At 39.6% G+C, this 19386-nt stretch overlaps 1 protein-coding gene across 3 annotated transcripts in view; it reads left to right on the top strand.

Moving 5' to 3' along the window:
• The window catches only part of LOC139752104 (uncharacterized), a 38891-nt gene extending 27991 nt beyond the window's left edge, over positions 1-10900 (top strand). For all 3 annotated transcript variants that reach the window (XM_071667997.1, XM_071667996.1, XM_071667995.1), the window contains exons 4-5: positions 5588-6580; positions 7134-10900. In XM_071667997.1, the coding sequence (XP_071524098.1) occupies positions 5588-6580; positions 7134-8153 (2013 nt within the window). In that variant the 3' untranslated portion in view covers positions 8154-10900. The remainder of the gene's footprint in view (positions 1-5587; positions 6581-7133) is intronic.
• Positions 10901-19386: the final 8486 nt, after the last annotated feature.

Here is a 19386-nt window from a genome sequence, read left to right as displayed (position 1 = left end):
TGTGGGTGTTAAGTGTTTATGGTTGCTAGACAGCCAGTGATTTTTTTTTTTTTCTTTCTTTGTGTGCATGTGCAGCTTTCTTATCTTTTATTTTGAGAGGGTGGACGACCAGGTAGGTGAGGCATAGTTTAAAGTGATTTGGATGAAATTTTTTTTTGTACAGGATGTTAAAGAATTCTTTTTATTGTCCAAGTGTTACTACCGCACTGCCTGCAAGAGGTTACTCCAAAGTGAATAGTCACCTTTGGTGAGGCTTTGATAATGGGAGTACAGCATCATTAAAGAACTCACACTAAGCAGTACTTTGGTTTTGGAACAGTATACATATCAGCTTAAGAGTGGGTGCAAGGAAATTTCTTTGTTCCTTGCACTCCCTTGCTAAAGCATGAATTGGGGAACAGTGAAAAATATATATCTTATACATTTCTTTCATGTGTGATTCTTATTTCCTTAATGAGTGTATCAGTGTCAGGAATAAGGTGAATGGACCTTAAAGAAAAATAGCTCTGCTGGGCTCTTTCCAATGTTCCCCCTTTTGGAAGTTGTACAATAGGAGAGGCTCTTCAGCACCCCCCTTTCACCACACTTAGTCACCTTCTACAACACACAGGATAGAAGGCAGCATTCTTTCTTCTATGTCTCTAGGGCATATGTATGCAACCCAAGCGCTAGCAGATATCTTCGATCACTCCTGGCAGTTCAACAAAATTCTTGATATCTTGAAGCTTGTAAACATGGCACCAATCCTAAAACCTTGTCACCCAGACTCCTTTGAAACACTGATCCTACTCTTACCTACGCAACATGGCTTTAGACCAAATCACTCTTACCACCACAGACCTTGCACAACACTTCCCCAGAAGGCTTAAACCAAGCACAGCATCTCTCCTGCATGATATTAGTATCAGTAGACTCAATATAGTTTTTGACAGCATCCACTGACACACCTTCACACAAAAGATACTTAACCCTCCTCCACAACAATGACAAAATGTGGTTGGCCATTTTTATAGCTGACCACCAAGCCAGAATCTCTCAAAAAGACTTCACCTCTAAAACCCCTAAGCTATATAATGGAGTTCTTCAAGGAGCAGTTCTGTATCCACCCCTTCTCAGTCTCCTCCAACAGGACCTCCCATTACCTCCTGCAGGACACAAAGTGAAGGTCATTTCATATGCAGACAACCTTACAATCACATCACAGGACCAAAATACCACAGAAACAACGTATACACTACACTACATTGCACGTTTTGGATTGGTTACTCACCCACAACAGAATGCCCACACTTCCGCCTAAGTTTTTATGTCAGTCTTTTCACCCTCAAACAGAGAAGAATTTAACTTGCACGATCCTGTCACCATGAATAGCTAGGGGCTTCCACCCAACAAAACACTAACTACTTTGGGCATCCCATACAATACACAACATTCACTTCCCATGCTACGAACAACAGCATAAAAGCAACAAATTAAATATACTCAGAACAGTAATTGGCATCAGATTTTGACAAGAAAAAGAAAACATGAGTGTTTTCTTCAAACAGTTCTTCCACTGCACCGTAAACTATGCCTCACCTGCATGATTACCCACCCTGACAAAAACAAAAAGCAACAAGCCACACAAATCAGAGCACTCAGAATAATCACTGGTTGCCTAGCAACCACAAATACCCAACACATTAGGGGAGCAGGCACAGAAAACGAGACCATTTTACAACAACCAAGATAAACAATGAGTGATGGAGTATCCTTGAGGCAAATTATCCAACACTACTTGCTAGCCCTGCCATCTTAGTAAAATCTCATTATAGGTACTTGTAAGTAGGTACCTACCATCAAAATTTTCTGCCTAATAGAATCCCACTTCAGTACATTCAGCAATCAGCTCTGCAACAGCTTTAGACTCTTATCCAAACCACTCCTTAACGAACCACCTGGTAAAAGCTTACTGTGCTTCACACTTTAGCAATCTCTATTCACAGTTCCCCTCCTCTCCTATTGAACACAACACTGATAAAAAAATTGCACATGCACACCAAAATGTCTGCCAAGCACTTTAAGGAGCACCCTACCAACTTAGTCTTAAACAGCACCCCACATACTGAAAGGTTGGTGTTTTTCCCAAATGTATGAATATTCAGGCTCTGATTGTGTCAAAAGTACAATGAATCCTTGCTTAAGCACAATACCTACTGATTTTACTATGCAATTGTGTCATAATTTTTCCAGATTTTAATATGTATCCTCTATATATATATATATATATATATATATATATATATATATATATATATATATATATATATATAAGTACATATTTATTGACATATTGACACATAGTATGTATTTTCAGTGCTCTTTGTATATGGTAGACCTAGATAGATTTCATCATATTTGCACATCTTTACCCATTCTAAGTTATTAATAATGGAAGAAAAAATACATGCAATAGTGTAGTAAAACTTTACTTATAGTGTGTGGTAAACTACTCAGATGAATAAATGTTCTGGTTACGACACTGCTAGCCTTCCAATGTATCCCGTTTTGCTGCTTTGTTAACAAATTCTAGTATGCAGCTGTGCTAATTTTACAAAATCCAGTTGTATATGGTCTTCATACATATACACGTATTCCTGTATTTACACAATCTTTTTGTATGTCATCATACATCCAGAAATGTGGTTATAGGCATGATGACACATTACATCATTTACACATGAAGCATGTAATCCCTTTGCTTTATCATTGTAGTTTTTTTTCCCCAAAACAAATGATATATGAAATTATATTAAAGATTTACCTGTGGTGAGCTTAGCAAATGAATGAATATTTACACTTCAAGACTGCTTTCCATATGTTAAATCCTTACTCACCCTGCAATATGTTACACATTTCATCATACAATTGTGTTATGACCTTACAGTTTTCACTGATATGTAATCTAGTGTCTTTTATTCACATACATATGTTCTCATACATAATTATGCATTTCAGTACTTAATTTCAGCGGAGTTTTTTCATGTATGTTATTGTGCGTATAGAATGTGGTTATATGAATAGGGGAATATTACAGCATTTACACATGTAGGATGTAATTTCTTTACCTTACCACTCTACATTCTGGTCATTTTTCTTTTTTTCTGAAAAAAATTTATATATTATAGAGAAGCTTTACCTAAGTGCATGGTGAGCTTCCTCAGTAATTATTCACTGGGAAAGCTAGAGTCAGGTATATGATGTAATCTCTCCTCTCACCTCACTATGTACACATTTTTCAAAGCACTTACCACGTGTTATAATTTTTCATCTTCAGACTATTTCCTACATATTTTGAGTAATATCTATGCAGTACCCCTAGAAATATCTCAGATGTATCGGAGGAAATAATGTTTACCCATGAAGTATTTATTATTTTTTGCCTTACTATCTGAGTTATTTTTTGGTGAAACAAATAATATATAATAATTGATAATATTAAACCTTTACATATGTGTATGGTGGTTTCCCTGATGAATAAATGGTGTAGGTGCTATGTAATACATACACAGACACATATCTCAATATACTTATAATCTTCAACTTTCAAATGATACATTGTATGTACCAATATTTAGATACATATATTTATGCCTGATATTGCTGGGCTTTCCCTGCAGGAGGTTACACCTCAGGTGAAGTCACCTTTGGCATGGTTGTATTGTTGAGAGTAATTTCTCTTCAAAGAACTTCTCTTTCCAGAGGAGTCCCTTGAGGTACATTTCCCTTCTGGAAGTAGCATAATCTTCGGCTTCAGGAGTCTTTAGAAAAGTCATGGGTAACACTAGGGTTCTTCCATAGATGTTGGTCCTGGGGTAATTATAAGTAATGAAATGTATTTGTGCTACTTAGTACTTATTTTTAGTGGTGGTCTTTACATATGGAAACATGGGTGAACACATAGAGGAACATCACAGTCACAATTTTTACAAACGTTTTTTTGAAATTTTCTTTGCCCTCGAGTATTGTGGAAGTAAATACCATCAGTAAAACTACAAGATACACAGTTATTTGGAATTTTCTCTGCTGCCCTGTTTGAGTGACAGCATACTGTAACTGGTCCCTCCTCAGTGACATTTTGATGGATACCAACCTGTCAGTTTGTTGAAAGTATGGGTTAGGATGTGGAAACATGAAGTAGTTACTTTCTGACTCACTTTTTGCTTGCTTAACACTTTTTTTTTTTTTTTCCTTTTACCCTTAGACCATATACAGAATACACATTGTCAACTGTCAAAAGCCGTGTGTAGCACATGGCACATTAACAGTCGGTGGGTAAATACTTCCATCTCTGACAGTTATTTTCTTCTCTGTCTCTCTGAATATGAAGATAATTAGTAATTCATCCATTAGTGAATTGCGTTTAAAAAATTTACGAAAAGTAGTTTACCATATCATTCACCAATTATAAGTTGACTGTCTTCAAGCAAAGTTAATCACAAATGTTTGTGGGACAAATGGCAATTCCAACTCTGACACCCAATTTTTCGTTATATTTCTTAATGTGTAAATTTGAATTAGTTTATCCTAACAATATATTGATATTTTACGTTTAAGATTTCATGTTATTGGTTCAGATAAATATTAGGACAGCATTTAGTGTATTCTTGGGGCCTCTGGAAACCATTAAACTGAAATTTGTGGAACTGAGAATCGCATGATTCCTCAGTCCCCATGGCACAAATCTGGGCGACATTTGTGTATCATATATACGTAGATAGGTAGCCCTTAAAGTCCCTTTCTGGCATTTATGATTATTCTGATCACAAAAGAACAAGGTCTTGAATACTCGTCTGTGAAATATGTTAAGCATTATATTTCATTAAATTCAACAAGTTAGGGATCTGACTAGAACCCCCTAATTCAGATGAGGGTTAAGCAGGAATTAAACACGTGTTATTTATTAGTCCTCAAGGCCATGTTTGACTAAATTTAATTTTCATGAATTCTTTTATTTTATTGTAAATAGCTGAATGGCATATTTTGATGCTAATAATTGTCTGCATATTATGAATTAAATACTTTTTAATGAAACTACTATTTTATCAACATGTCTCTTTTGAATGGTAATTAATGCTGATCATAATGTGCTATTAAAGTATTCTTAATAAATAGTATTATATGTTTAACAGTTGTACATTATAGTCCATGTGTACATGTATTCCAATCATAGTTTTTATGGATTTGTATCTCATTTTTTTTATTTTAATGAAACAAGGTTACTTATTTTATTTATCCTTAAAGATATAGCCAAATCACACCACTATCACAAGTTTATCCCAGAATTTGATTTTGTATACATAATATAGATTGATTTCATTAGATGTTAATGAAGCATGCTATGATTCCTGTTTTTCTTGTAAAGATTTTGTGGTGGAGATTCATCCCAAGTAGATCAAGTATGTTTTTTCTTGCATGTGTTGATCATACACTTCCCTCTTTGTTCATTCCTGAAGCCCTCAGTTCTAAATCAGTCTTTTACTCATGCTGCCTGTCAGTTTTCAAACAATTTAACTGGTTTTTATATTTTGTGTATTTCTCTTTCTAGGAATTCTTGAAAGGAATTTGCAATATGCAAAATTGCCGTTTCCGACACCTGAGTCAGCGTGAATACGAAGATGAAGTTTTTCATGCTTTGCAAGATGAATTTGAGATTGTTTTGGGTCCCCCAGAAAGACGTCGATCCCCTTCGTTTAGGCCCATCTATAGTTCTTTGAGTAATTACCATGAGCCTCCAAATTATAGCACACCACCAGTTGATTATCGTGATGACCTGCTGGCAGCTGATGACTTGCGTACCACACTCTTGTCACGTACTGATTATGAACCAGAGGCCAAAAGACCAAGATACTTTTCCGAGGAGAGAGCATTTTCATCAAGAGATGACTATGGTGACACTCAGAGGAGATGGGATGACAGAGTGGACTATGATCGAGATAGATTGGATTTTAATTCAACAGAAACAGAAAGGATGATGCAAGAAATTTATCATTTGAGAAATGATAATTTAGACATGAGGAGGAATTTAGAACAAAAAATTTCTGACCTCAGAGAAGAACTCAATACTATAATGCAAGAAAATGAAGGTTTTCGACATGAAAACACAAAACTTAGAACAGCTGCAAATGAAACTAATTTAGCACATAAAGCTGATTTAGAAAAGCTCACTGTGGCAAACAACAACTTGACACAAGATTGTAGGAAAGCTCAAGAAGCTCTTCGCAGGTTGGAGGTTGAAAATGGTGAGATACGCAAAGCTTTGGAAGCTAAACAAAAAGCTAACAATGCAGAGTTAGAAAGGAAACTTGAGACTTCAGGAAAAGAACTCATCCAAGTTCGGGATTCTTTAACTAAGGCTAATGCCACTCTGAAAAAGACTCAGGAAGAAAAAGGAAAATTAGAAACTGAGTTGGAAGGGCTAAAGACCAAGATGCAAGAACTTCAAACCGAGATGTCTAGGAAGAATGCTGATGTATCTAGGAAGAATGCCCACAGCAACAATCCTCCTGTTAATCATAGGGATGAATATCACAGAGAACCGGTGAGAAATTACTTATTCAGTATTGGCATGCACATTTTTAATAATGAATTAAAAAGGAATATTTACATGTGACTATGTAGGCTGTTTTGATGTAGTGTTTTTGTGAGTATAGAATTTTTTAAACAAGGAAAAAAAAGAGTGACATCTATGTGATGGATTGAGTATGCCCAGATGGAAGACCCAGGGTATAGTTAGTGAAGAAAGAGAAGTTAAATGTAAAGTTTGAGTACTAGCAAGGCTGTATCACTGACAGTACAATCTCATCAAAGACCTTTTCACTCTACAGGAATTTACAGCACAGCTTTAGAAAGGATTTGGGTAATGCCAGGACTTTTGTTAAGGAAATGGTACCAGGAGAATTATAGATAGATACTATATCAAGTTGAGTGTAGATGTGATTAACAGTTAAATAGCATTCTTATATGTATAAGACTAAAGTGAACTGAAGTCAGTGAGTATTTTATTAAATTTTCTTTGTTTTAAGTGTTTTGGTTAGATATTTTTAATATTCTTTTGGCCATATTCTGAAGTTATGGTTGATTTTCTTTAACAGGCAGGAAAAGGCCGACCAGGGGTGGGACTTTCAGAGCTGCTTCACCCAGAGAGAAGAGGACCAGAGGTTAGAGATCAAGATATGCGAAATATGGGTGTGCGAGGTCAGGAAAGGTATGGCTCAGATGTTCGGGGAGCAGACAGTAGAAGCCAGTATAACCAAGGAGCAGACAACAGAAGCCAATATAACCAGGGAGTAGACAGAAGCCAATATAACCAGGGAGCAGACAGTAGAAGTCAGTATAAGCAGGGAACAGAAAATAGAAGCCAATATAGTCAGGGAGCAGACAGTAGAAGTCTTCATAACCAAGGGACAGACAATAGAAGCCAATATAACCAGGTTACAGAGAATAGAAGCCAATATAACCAGGGAACAGAGAATAGAAACCAGTATAACCAAGGAGCAGAGAATAGAAGCCAATATAACCAGGGAGCAGACAACAGAAGCCAGTATAACCAGAGTTATGGTATAAGGGGATCAGAGAGTGATGTTCCAGACATCCGAGGGCAGGATACACGATCAGACAGTGATAGACCTCGTCCTTGGTCAGCTACAGGTCCAGTACAGTCTGCATGGCAAACATCTGCTCCATCAGCAGATAGTGGTCACCCCCGATCACAGAGTTATCTGAGTGAATTTCAGTCCTTGGATGATCGCATGAGAACACAGAGTACTTCATTTCTTCGAGGACCTAGTTACCCACCCTCTTCAACACCCACTTCAGGGCTGTTGAAAACTCCATTAGATATGTCAGAGTATGGCAGCCAATCCCGGTCACAGGGTCTTTCCCGTGGGTCAGAGAGCCAATATTCATCCCAGAGCATATCACGCTTTGAGGACCGAGATTATAGTTTATCAGGATATGCTAGTGACACAAGGAATCAGTATGGGAATCCTTCACGTCCACTGAATTCCTCAGTACAGTGGCAGAAGGGAGGTGGAAATGATGGAGAGGGGGAAAGAGGAAGAGGCATGTCTCAGCCATGGAGTAGGAGAGGGAAACCCATGTCTAACTACTGAACAGATAGAAAAAAAAGAATCATGCCAATAGTAGAAGTATTGCCGTAAAGCTTATGTATGACGTATGCTTTTGAATAGCCAACACTTTGAGGTCACTTATGTTTCAAAACAACCAATTTAAATTGAATATTTGTAATAATTATCAAGCTACAGAATCTTGCATAGAATATGTAAGCATTAGTTTCCTTTTTTTTGTTATTAGCCTCTGATTATAGTTATTTCATGATAGTATTTATATACCCACATATGGACATCAAGGTATTTAATTTGTAAACTTTGAAGAATTTTACTTTTTACTAGAGTGGAACTGACATGTTTAAAATGATATGGAATTATCTAAAGATAATTCTGTAGCCACAGACTATCACAATATCAGCACAAATTAGAATTTGTGATAAGCTTGTTTCTTGTTATATGCTGCTGTTTTGAATTAACTGAATTTTCGAAAATTTGCTTTATTTATGTTAATGCAAATACTGTATTGTATACATTTAGTTATTGCATGGATTTTTTTGTAAATAGAGAAAATTATGGACAATGTCAGGATAACATCATGAGAAATTGTAATCTGTTGTGGGTGTATAACAAATATTTGTACATAAAACAGTAAGATGTACTATCTAAATAGAAATAAATGAACATCTGGCATTGGATGAATATTTCAAATGCTTGGAATAATTGCAAAGAAGTAAAGTATCTTCTAGGCAGGCATTTATTGTTAGTTTACTGTTCACAGGTAAAAGAAGTATCATTAGTTTTAAAAGTATAGGGGTTTTAAAATGATAGTAATTCCACAAGTAGTTATCACATTTTAGTTAAGCAGGTTCTTATCACCTGGATAATCACAGTTTATAATTATTTCTTGGCAACTTAGTATGTACTGAAAAATGAATACATAATCTTCATAGTGAGAAACATTTGTCCTTTTTTTTCCTTTGTAAGTCAAATCATGAAGATAATACAGTTCTGTAACGTGACCTACTAACTTGGCTTGAGGTGTCAGATTCATGAGCTGGAAAAGGCTTTACAGTGAGTTGTCAATTAAGTGTAAACCAGCCATTCCTTTTAGTCTTTGACGGAAAACATGGGTAAATAATATTTTATGTATATTAGCAATCGTGTGAAATTAGTTTTAGGAAATTGTTAGCCATGTGCATTGAACAATATCAGGAATTATGATGGTTAACAAATTAATTATGGCTAATCAATTATCACCAAAGTGAAAGTTTCTCTGTAATTAGGATGGTTAAAAATCAGATTGTAAGTGCTGTTTTATAGAGGCAGCCCATTTAATTTATATGGTAACCCTTGCAGAAGTTCCCAAGTCTCATGACCATGAAATATGATAAATGTAGGCTAAGGATCTTGAATCATAGATAAGACTGTCACTTCATAAATGTTGCAAATGAACTTCAGTTTATGTAGAAATAATGGAATAAGTAGTGTTTAAGATATAGACATACTTTGTGTACAGATATACTAAGGGAACATAGTTTTCATTAACTTAATGGAAAAACGAGTCATACAGGATCATGGCTCTTGTGTGGAGTTGGTAGTTTTATTGAGGTGAGAAATGGTGACCAAAATGATGTCAACACAGTCCAGTGAAGCTTGTTATGGGGAATGTTTGCAGGTTATATATTATGAAGTCAAGACTAAATGGTAATTGTCAGAATTATAAGGTGTGACTGCATGGTAGTGCCACTTAATCCCTTGATATTTGATGGGTTATTCTTTGGCCTCCAGTATATGTAGTTTGTTTTGTTGGGGATTTTCCAATACACATCAAAGTTATACTAGTGTTATGAGTAAAGAGTATATACCGTTTTTACAGAGGTCAGTGATAATCTAAGTGCAGTTGTAACAGAAATTCCTATTGCAATGTATGTTGATAAGGGATTTTTAAGCATGAGGTTTACCCAGTGTTTGAAAAACATCATATTGTGGAAAATTCTTGTAGTGTTCATTAAATCTAAGGTATGTTAAACATTTTTTTTTCTTTGAAAGCACCCCTACTACTGCACTTTATTTTTTCAGTGGTGTAATATTACAAGATAAATGATTTTACTGAAGTTGAAAATATGACATGAATGCTATTTTATCTTTAGAATTTTTAGTTGAAGATTCAAAACGTTAAGCTTCAAAATACTTTTATGTATTGGGTAATTTTTTCTCCTTATCAGAGTGTCTCTTAACAATCATGCTTATGCCCCACCCTTACTACTATAAAAATGAAGCAGGCTTAGATTCTATGTATCACTTTGTGTAGCATTTGACACTATACTATTGCAGACAAATCAGCACTGCATAATAAGCCTGCTTGTGGTTAAAGGATTTAGTGGCTTGATTTATGTAAATTTAATCTATTCAGATCACAGGAAAAGTTGTTAGAATAGTGTATACTGATGTTCTTTGGATTTTTCTTGGGTGCATCTTGGTACAGATTAATGTCTGTGATTGTACTGCTGGCTGTGACCAGAAGAGCAACTGCTCTTTGAACTCATCCAAGAGTTGTCCTGACTACTGTCGTAATGCATACAGTAAGATGGTACTTTCTGCATTGAAAGCAGAATGGTACCAGCTTGCTAGCTTCTCCACACTTGCTTATGTTAGTGACCCAGGGCTTGAAATGAATACAAAGAATTGTGCATGTTATTTGGTGTTTCAAAAATTGTGTGAGTAGTTTATCGAGTTAATTATATTCGGTTCCCTTTCGTTTCTGATCATTATAATAAACCCTACCCTCACATAGTAATTGAATATATCCTGATGTAAATTTTTATTAATTTTTTTATAGTAAACTAGCAAACTGTTAAGTACGATATTTTGTATTGGTGTCATGAGTATAGTTGAGGGTAAGGCCAAAAAGACCCCTTAACCCTTTGGCTGTAGAATTAATTTCCAGTTGAATTCCTGAGGCTTGTGAATTCTACATCAATATATGTAAATGGTCCTTTTAAATTTTTTTTTATTAAGGCAAAACCAAAAAGTTTTCATATTAGGTATTAATATTTCTTGAAAACATCTGATGACAGGGAATAACAAGAAAAATGAAAATAAAGTATTTTTGGTTTGATGCCTAAAAAATGGCATAAACTTTTTCAGGTTAAGATTTCATGTACCTTACATTTATAATGATGAAAGAATTGTAAAGGGCACAAAAATAAAAGCCAGATTTGGACATGTTAAGCATCTCCATGTTGGCAACTCATAAGCACCCGTCATAAACCATGTCTTATGAATTTTTTTTTCATACTCGATCACCTGTCATAAACCATGTCTTATGATTTTTTTTTTCATACTCGATCACTGTTTCTTGTGTTAGCCAGATAGATAGTGCCAGAAACAGTTGAAAGGCTGCATTTGCTCACATCTATTCTCAAGCTGTCATATGCAAAGCACTGAAACCACAGCTCCTTATCCACAACCAGTCCCCACAGACCTTTCCATGATTTACTCCAGATGCTTTACATACCCTGGTTCAGTCCATTGACAGCACATCAACCCCAGTATACCACACTATTCCAATTCACTCTATCCTCTTGTAGGCCTTTAACCGTCCTTTATGTTCAGGCCACGATCCCTCAAAATCCTTTACACTGTATCCCTTTAACCCTCCTTTATGTTCAGGCCACAATCCCTCAAAATCATTTTCACTGTATCTTTATATCTCCAAATGGGTTTCACCATCTTGTTCCCTCCACTTCTGACAAATATATCCTCTGCCAACTTTTCCTTGCTCATTCTTTCCATACTTCCAAAATATTATAGTACATTCTCTTCTGCTCTCTCAACCACAATCGTTATTATCACAGCTATTGTTCCATTACTTATTCTGTCAAACCTCACAACATACTGTCCCCAAACATTTAATTTCCAACACAAGCTCATCTATAGGCTCATGCCTTGCATCCATAAGATATATACATAGCAATACTCAGGACACACTCATGTTGATGAAGAAACTGTAGAAGTCATGAAAGAATCAAAGTACCAGACCGAATGAGGCATTCAGCAACCGTATGCTGCTGTCTCATAAAAACTCGTTATTAAAGCTATTACCACATTGCAAGAGAAGTCACTACATTATCATAAATCGAAGAACTTGTGCCAAAAGAGTTCATCATTGTCTGGCAACAAGAAATAGTGTAGCTTTGGAGCTTCTGGTGAAGGAGTCCTGTGTTAATACAGGAACTTTTCACAAGGAGATTTGTTATGTCTCTACTTGGTCAAACTATACATCCAGTAATGCTATATCCATAGTGTTATTTGATATCACTCGTGCGCGGCCCCCTAAAAGCTATCCACATTCACAATAGTTATCTAGCCTCATTTTTCAAAAGCTGCCAATCATTGTCTCACGATATTTCCATCACTTAGAAATGAACCAAGTTCAATGGAAAAAAATTAATTTTTCCGTGTCATCTACTTTACATAGAGGCATCTGACTCAGGAGGAAAGTTGAGAGTAAATGTGATTAAAGGTAGGTTACTGAGGGGCAACGGGATGTGGGAGGATAGTTTAAACATTTCTTCACAAAACCGGACGCATAAAGGAAGAAGCAGAAGTAATTCCATCCTTTGCGAGAAAACGTCAGGGAAAAAAGACAGAAAACTAAAGAAAAAACCTAAACTTTGCTCCTTCATGTGTTCCTTTGCTTTGATGTATGAAAGTAGGCGGCGAGGATTTCCAGCTCCTGCATGAAGGCAGCCTCGAAACTGCAGGAGAAACCCCTGGATTGTATAATAAGAGTAAGAATATAACACGTTTGACGTGGCACGTGCAAGAGAGTTCTTCCACTTGTGGGGCCAAATTCTTCGTGTATATATATCATGTCTCTGCTGGTCGAAAAAACACATGATAAAAGTCGACGGGAGAGGAATGTAGATGAAGAGTAGTGAATTATGCACAAGAATAATAACTATGATGTATTGACACAAAACAATGTGAAATATATGCCACTAGTCACAAAAGGCGTGGAGTTAGTGGTTGATTAGATGTGGCTATGGATGCTTCCTTGTCTTACTGCAGCGAGAGAGGCTACAACGCGAAACGGTTGCTACTGTGAGGAATAGATGAGCTACCGAAAGTGTAGTTGAAATGCGTGTTTTGAGAGTGCGTATATGTGAAAATGTATATTCAGTGTGAATGTAATACTATTTACTGTAGTTACGGCCTGGGAGAAACTGCAGGTAATTTCCCCGTCTTCGTTATTCTTGAGGTGGGGCGTCGCCGCTCAGCCCTGGTTAGCAAGGTGTCCAAGCCCAACACACTCCATCCGCCACTTTGCATTACCAGGCTACGTGTTTATCATTCCCCCACTAGAGGGCCATTAATTTCACTGCAGTCTGCACCCCAAAAACCCCCAAAACTAATTAAGAACCAACTCGGACAATCAAAATATCTCGGGTCACAAAACTGGGTGAGTTCTAAGCTCACTGAGTCCAGTGAAATCTTGGAGCGATGGGAATGGGTGAGGTCTTGGGCGACCCAAGATGGCTGGCGGCCGCGCCTCACATTCCGGGCGGGACGTGCGGTGAAAACGGTAAACTCGGGAATGGAAAAAACACCGTCATCGTGGTCCAGATGGCCTTTAGATATCCCGGGGATAACGTCGGGTATCCCTGAGCAGAGAAGGGGCGGATGATGCTAACGAGGCGGTGATCGAGAAGTGTGAGAGGGGGTGGTGATCCTTCCCGCCTTGGGCGACGCGGTCGGGAGTCGCGCACTCCCTTCGCGGGTTAGGCTGCAGGACGGCCACTAGGAACTCCAGCGACAATGGCCCTTGAGGCACCATAAGGTAAGGATGGAAATATCACTGTGTGCGCGAGGTGGGTTAAGGCAGACGGGCAGGCGCATGTCGGCATGGCAGCGCCATAATACAGCGGTGACCTTTACTGAAAACGGGAATCAGAGTCTTATTGGAATTCCTCCGCGGAGAACACCCGCGCCGAAGTTAAGAAATTTTCAGGAATTCTGTGATAAACGATCTCCTATTCTTCATATGGTTGCCAGATTCTCATCCCTTGTATGCTAGTATCATGGTACTTTTAAAAATTTGCTGTGAACGTGAAAGACGCGCAATTTGGACCTTCTGAACTGTTCCAGTACAAAGAATAATTTTCTTTTATCCCTAATTGGTGAGAGAGAGAAAAAAAAAATGTAAAATCACTTGGAAAGTCGAGTCTTCAGTCCACGGGCGTCACTTCGCAGGTCGGAGTCTCTCGTCAGCAGGGTAGAGTGCGGCAGATCCAGCCGAAAAAAGTGTGGAGACTTCGCCTCCTGCTCTGCCCGGGGATGACTCCAGGAGAGGCGTAAGTCAATATACAGCGAACAAGGTGAAGACTGACCACACGATTAGTACTGAGGATCGTGAAAGGATCTCAGGGCACTGGGCTACAGGAGAACACTGTGAGAGGAATGTTCGGTTCTGAGCAGAGCAGAAACTTGTTTTCCAAAGGGTGGGCGGGTATGAGGTATCAGTCGTGGCTTTGTCACTGCCCGACCATTACGTAGGTGGCACCTTTTCCACACACTGATAGCAATAATCAGAATTCAAAGCCTAGAAATGGCCCAGCCTCGTACAACTCTGCCCGACAAAGTAATCTACCAACACAGCTCGAGAAATAATTGCCTGGCGACGGGAGTCCTATGTTTGTTATTAAGGAGGGGTGGGTGGGTGCCTCGCCCCTCTCCCCCGGTATTTTCGCCCCTGGTTTCGAGGAAGACTTCCGGGTCGAGGCGGAGACTACCGGTGGAACCTCCGGGTGGGGGAGGTGGAGTGCTGCCAAGAATGACATGGGGACGAATTTTTTCTGCATCATTAATGATGGCGAAGACCACCAGCTGGGCTGGGTTATGACTTGCGCTGAGCCCCTCCCCCCCACACTACAACAGGATGCGCTCCTCTCTAAAGTACGACGTGCCTCCCACCCCGACTCTAGCAGGCTGTGAACTACTACAGCAGGTTGACCTCCCCTAACCCCTTTTGCTTCAGCAGGCTGTGATCACCATATAATAATAATAATAATAAAAAAAGATTGTAACCCTCACTACAATGGGCTGCGGCTCCCCCATTGTAGCAGGATGTACTCCTTCTATGGTAGGCTGTGGTCCCACTTTAGGAAGCTGTGGCTTCCCCCACTCTACGGGGCAGTAGCACCGACTGTACCAATATGTACCCCATACTGTAGTAGGTTGTGACTCCCACTACAGCGGGTCTGTGGCACCTCTAACATAGCAGGCAGTGGTCCCCCTCCACTACAGGAGGCTGTGACCTTTTCAGTGTAACAGATAACGGTTCCTCCCCCCTGGTATAACAGACTGTTGATCGCCTCCTCCCCTCCCCATTACAGGAGGATGTGGCCCTCCCCAATATAACAGACTGTGGCTCCGTCCTACTGTACCAGGCTATGGTTACCTATTACAATTGGCCATTGCCACCACACTGTGGGCCACGGGCTAAAGCCATCGAAGCAAGAAAGGGAGAAGCCCGGAGCCTCTCCCACATTAATCGTCAGGTATGTAATAATAAAAAGGAAGAGGAGCGGAGGGGGAAAAAAGAGAGTAATCCAAGAGGTATGGATGAAGTGGCATCTTACACTCTCCATACGTTAAGACTGCTGACCTTACTTTCTATTTCACCAAAATGGGACTACCGAGTTAGCCCTGCTATCTTGTCCTTACAAGCGCCATCCACCTCATCAAATCTCGCTTATTTTCTTCTCGTAAGTTCTCTTGTCATTTCCTGTGTGAGCAATCACTTTCAAATGTTATCAGGATGGTGTCTAACAAACCTATGGCCCCTAGTCCCCGGCATCATGGAACTAAGAACCTCCAGGTTTCCGCCTGACTCTACTGCCAATGAGAGGGAGAGATCTGAGAGTAATAGCACCGGCCCCCTCCCACGACCCATCACTCTCTAATATACTTACCTCTTTTTCTATTCGCTATACCAACCCGTGATCTCTCTAGTAACGTCTCATCTGTTGAACACCATCTTGTCTAGCACTTGTCCTGATATATTCTCAATGAGACACAGTTATCTCATTCTGTTCTCATTTGCCCACTTCTCAAATCCACCTATCATCTCCACTCACGATTCTAGTTCGAAGGTGGTGTCTGTGCTTCTGTCAACATCAACACACCTGTGGAACGCGTAAAGGACCTCGAGTCTCCATGTTTTGATGTTATCTGACTCAAGGTCCTGTCTCTTAACTACCAATATTTTCCTGTTTCGCCTACCGCTCTCCTAATTCTTAAAAATATATAAATTTCTTCGACAATCTTACACTCCAAGCAGAGAGCGTGTGCCTAAGACATTTCAACGTTCACTATAGGGAATGGTTGAAGTTCTCCCATACGTATGGTAAACTGAAGCCCTCACGTTCTCCATTCTCAATGATCTAGAGCAACTATGATCTCCCATTCCACGTATATTCCTGACCGCCACGACCACTCTCCTAATGTTCTGGATCTGCTTTTTCACTTCTAATCCTTCGCGTTATAAATACGAAATCGCACCTCCAATTGGTTCATTTGATTACACTCTCATAAATGTATCTATTCTAAGGACATCTCCCCCTCCAGCAGCTCCTTCTAAACGTAAATATTAGCACCTCAACAAAACTGATTGGAATAACTTACAAACATTCTTTGCTGACTTTCCTTGGGTAAATTACTGTATCTTACGTGGCGATGCTTCAGCATGTGCCAAACGCATAGCAGAGGTTATTGATGCGGGAATATAAAGGTGTTCCTTCTTCCTCGAAGACAATCTCTTCAAATCCATGGTTTCAGGGATCAAGCCTTCCTGTTCTGAGGCGATTGGAGAGACTCTCGTTTCTCTGACTCCCATTCAGCATACAGCACTGCCAGTAATCATTGTAAGTACGTTCTCCGTCAGACCAAGCGTCCCCTTTATTCAGAGGAAGTGCGATAACCTCTCCTGGTCTTTTTGGCCTTGAGCTAAGAGCATCGCTGACACCTTCCGTCGCTCTACCTTTCACTATAGACAATGCAACTCTCTTTCGTTCTTGTTTCCCCTCTATGTTGGAAGACTCTAAAATTCCTTCACTTCCTGACGTTCCCATCTAAATAATGTTTGGTTACCATCCCTGAAGGATTTGGGGAATTTCTATATCCAAAACTTTTGACAGGGTGTTACAGGGGGTCTCATCTCTAAGCCTCCGCCCCCTCTCCCCCACTTTTGGCTTCCCTTCCTCACTTTACTCCCTCATATCTAGCGTCCTCTCTGGCTGATCCACCTCTGTGGTTGTTGATGGAACTTGGGGTGCCTCTCCCCCTCTCTCTATCAACAGCTGCGTCCCCTACGATTCTGTTCTGTCTCCCCCATATCTTTTTTTCTCCTTTTCATCAACAATATTCTTTTAGAAATATACTAATCCACTCACACACTGACGACTCAACGCTGCATTCCTCCACATCCTTCAATTCGGCTTCTGCTGCTCTCACTTGATCTGCATCCCGCCTTGACACAACTTCGTTGATAAACTCAGATTTGGAACATAATACCTCAGTGGGGTAGACGAAATCTGGTAAAGTGCAATGCCTCCAAGACCCAATTTTTAACCATTTCTCTCTTAAAAATTCCCTACAAGTTTCTGTCTTCACCGACGGTTCTGCAGTTCCATCTCTTGACTCAGTGAACACAGTGTAATTGTAATATCCACACTTATCTTCGATACCCCACGATACCAAAATAGCTAAGTTTGCCTCTAAGAAACCATGAGTCCTGTTTCAATGTCAAATTTCTTTTCTTCCGAACAATTGCTCAACTCATACAAGGACTGATGGTTCTTGCTGTCCATCCTTACCTGACAGAGTTGAATCGAAAGCGGTCTTACTCACCAACTCTCCCACGCTGACTTCAAAACTTGACCCACTTGCCCCACGCGGCAATGTTGGTTCACTTTTCCCCACTTCTACAGCTATTACTTTGGTTTTTGCTCTCGAGACTTGGCTGCTAATGTCCCCCCCACCACCATTAACTAGACCACGCAATACTCGCCAAACTGCTGCATCACAAGATTAACGTGTGACCATTGGCAACTCATGGGTGGGGACGTTTTGTTATTTTTTATCCTTACCATTTCGAAGCTGTGGACCTCTCTATCCTCTCATGTCTTTCCTAATAACTATGACGTGCTTTTTTTTTTTTTTTTTGTCTTTTCTCGAAAATTCGTAAATACTTTCCAGTCTCTTTGTTCCCCCTTTCATTATCCCCTTTGTATTTCAATAAAGGCTTGACCTTGGTGTGGTTCCTTGCGAGCGACTGGAGCTTCCAACGGAAGGGGAAAAAAAAAACGAAAACGAGAGGGTGCAAAACTAGTGTGTAAGAAAACGTTAGAATAGCAGAGAGACTTACTTAAAAGAGCTTACACTACAAATACACATTTCTCTCATCTTCTAAAGGTACAGTTAACAAAATGTTGAAGCATAAAATCCAACTTTTGTTCTTCCTTTTAAGACTATAATACTATTTTCATCAAGGACATATTCTTTAGAAGAACGAGAAGAAGAAAAGAGTTTGAAAATTCGAATCCCTGCTAATTGTTTACTGCAACTGAGCTGGAACACTTCCGCCTCGTTTTCTGTTCCCGGAGATGAATACAACACACACTCGAAATCTCAAGACTGCTGTTGCACGTTTATCTAAGCTCTACCAGCAGCTAATACAGTAAACCCGACGTTGACGTGTGTGTGTGTGTGTGTGTGTGTGTGTGTGTGTGTGTGTGTGTGTGTGACAGGCATCCGTGGTCTGACCGACGGAGAGAGAGAGGGAGAGGGAGAGAGAGAGAGAGAGAGAGAGAGAGAGAGAGAGAGAGAGAGAGAGAGAGAGAGAGAGAGAGAGCGATGTTCCTCTCCCCCTTGCGTGGCCGACATGATGAGTCACAGTACACAACAACCCCGGAGACTCCCAGAATTCTGGCAGGAAGGTAAAGCTACGACCATTAGTACCCGAGCACCTCACACATAAACACACACACACACACACACACACACACACACACACACACACACACACACACACATGCACTCTCTCTCTCTCTCTCTCTCTCTCTCTCTCTCTCTCTCTCTCTCTCTCTCTCTCTCTCTCTCTCTCTCGCCTTCACAAATGAACGCTTTTGCCCCCCATCCCCCTCATCTCACACACATATACATACACACACACGGACTGACCCTTAACTCGCACATACACACGTTCTTAATC

Source organism: Panulirus ornatus, chromosome 12 (assembly GCF_036320965.1).
Source record: "Panulirus ornatus isolate Po-2019 chromosome 12, ASM3632096v1, whole genome shotgun sequence".
NCBI lineage: Eukaryota > Metazoa > Arthropoda > Malacostraca > Decapoda > Palinuridae > Panulirus > Panulirus ornatus.
This window is presented reverse-complemented; position numbering and strand designations above follow the sequence as displayed.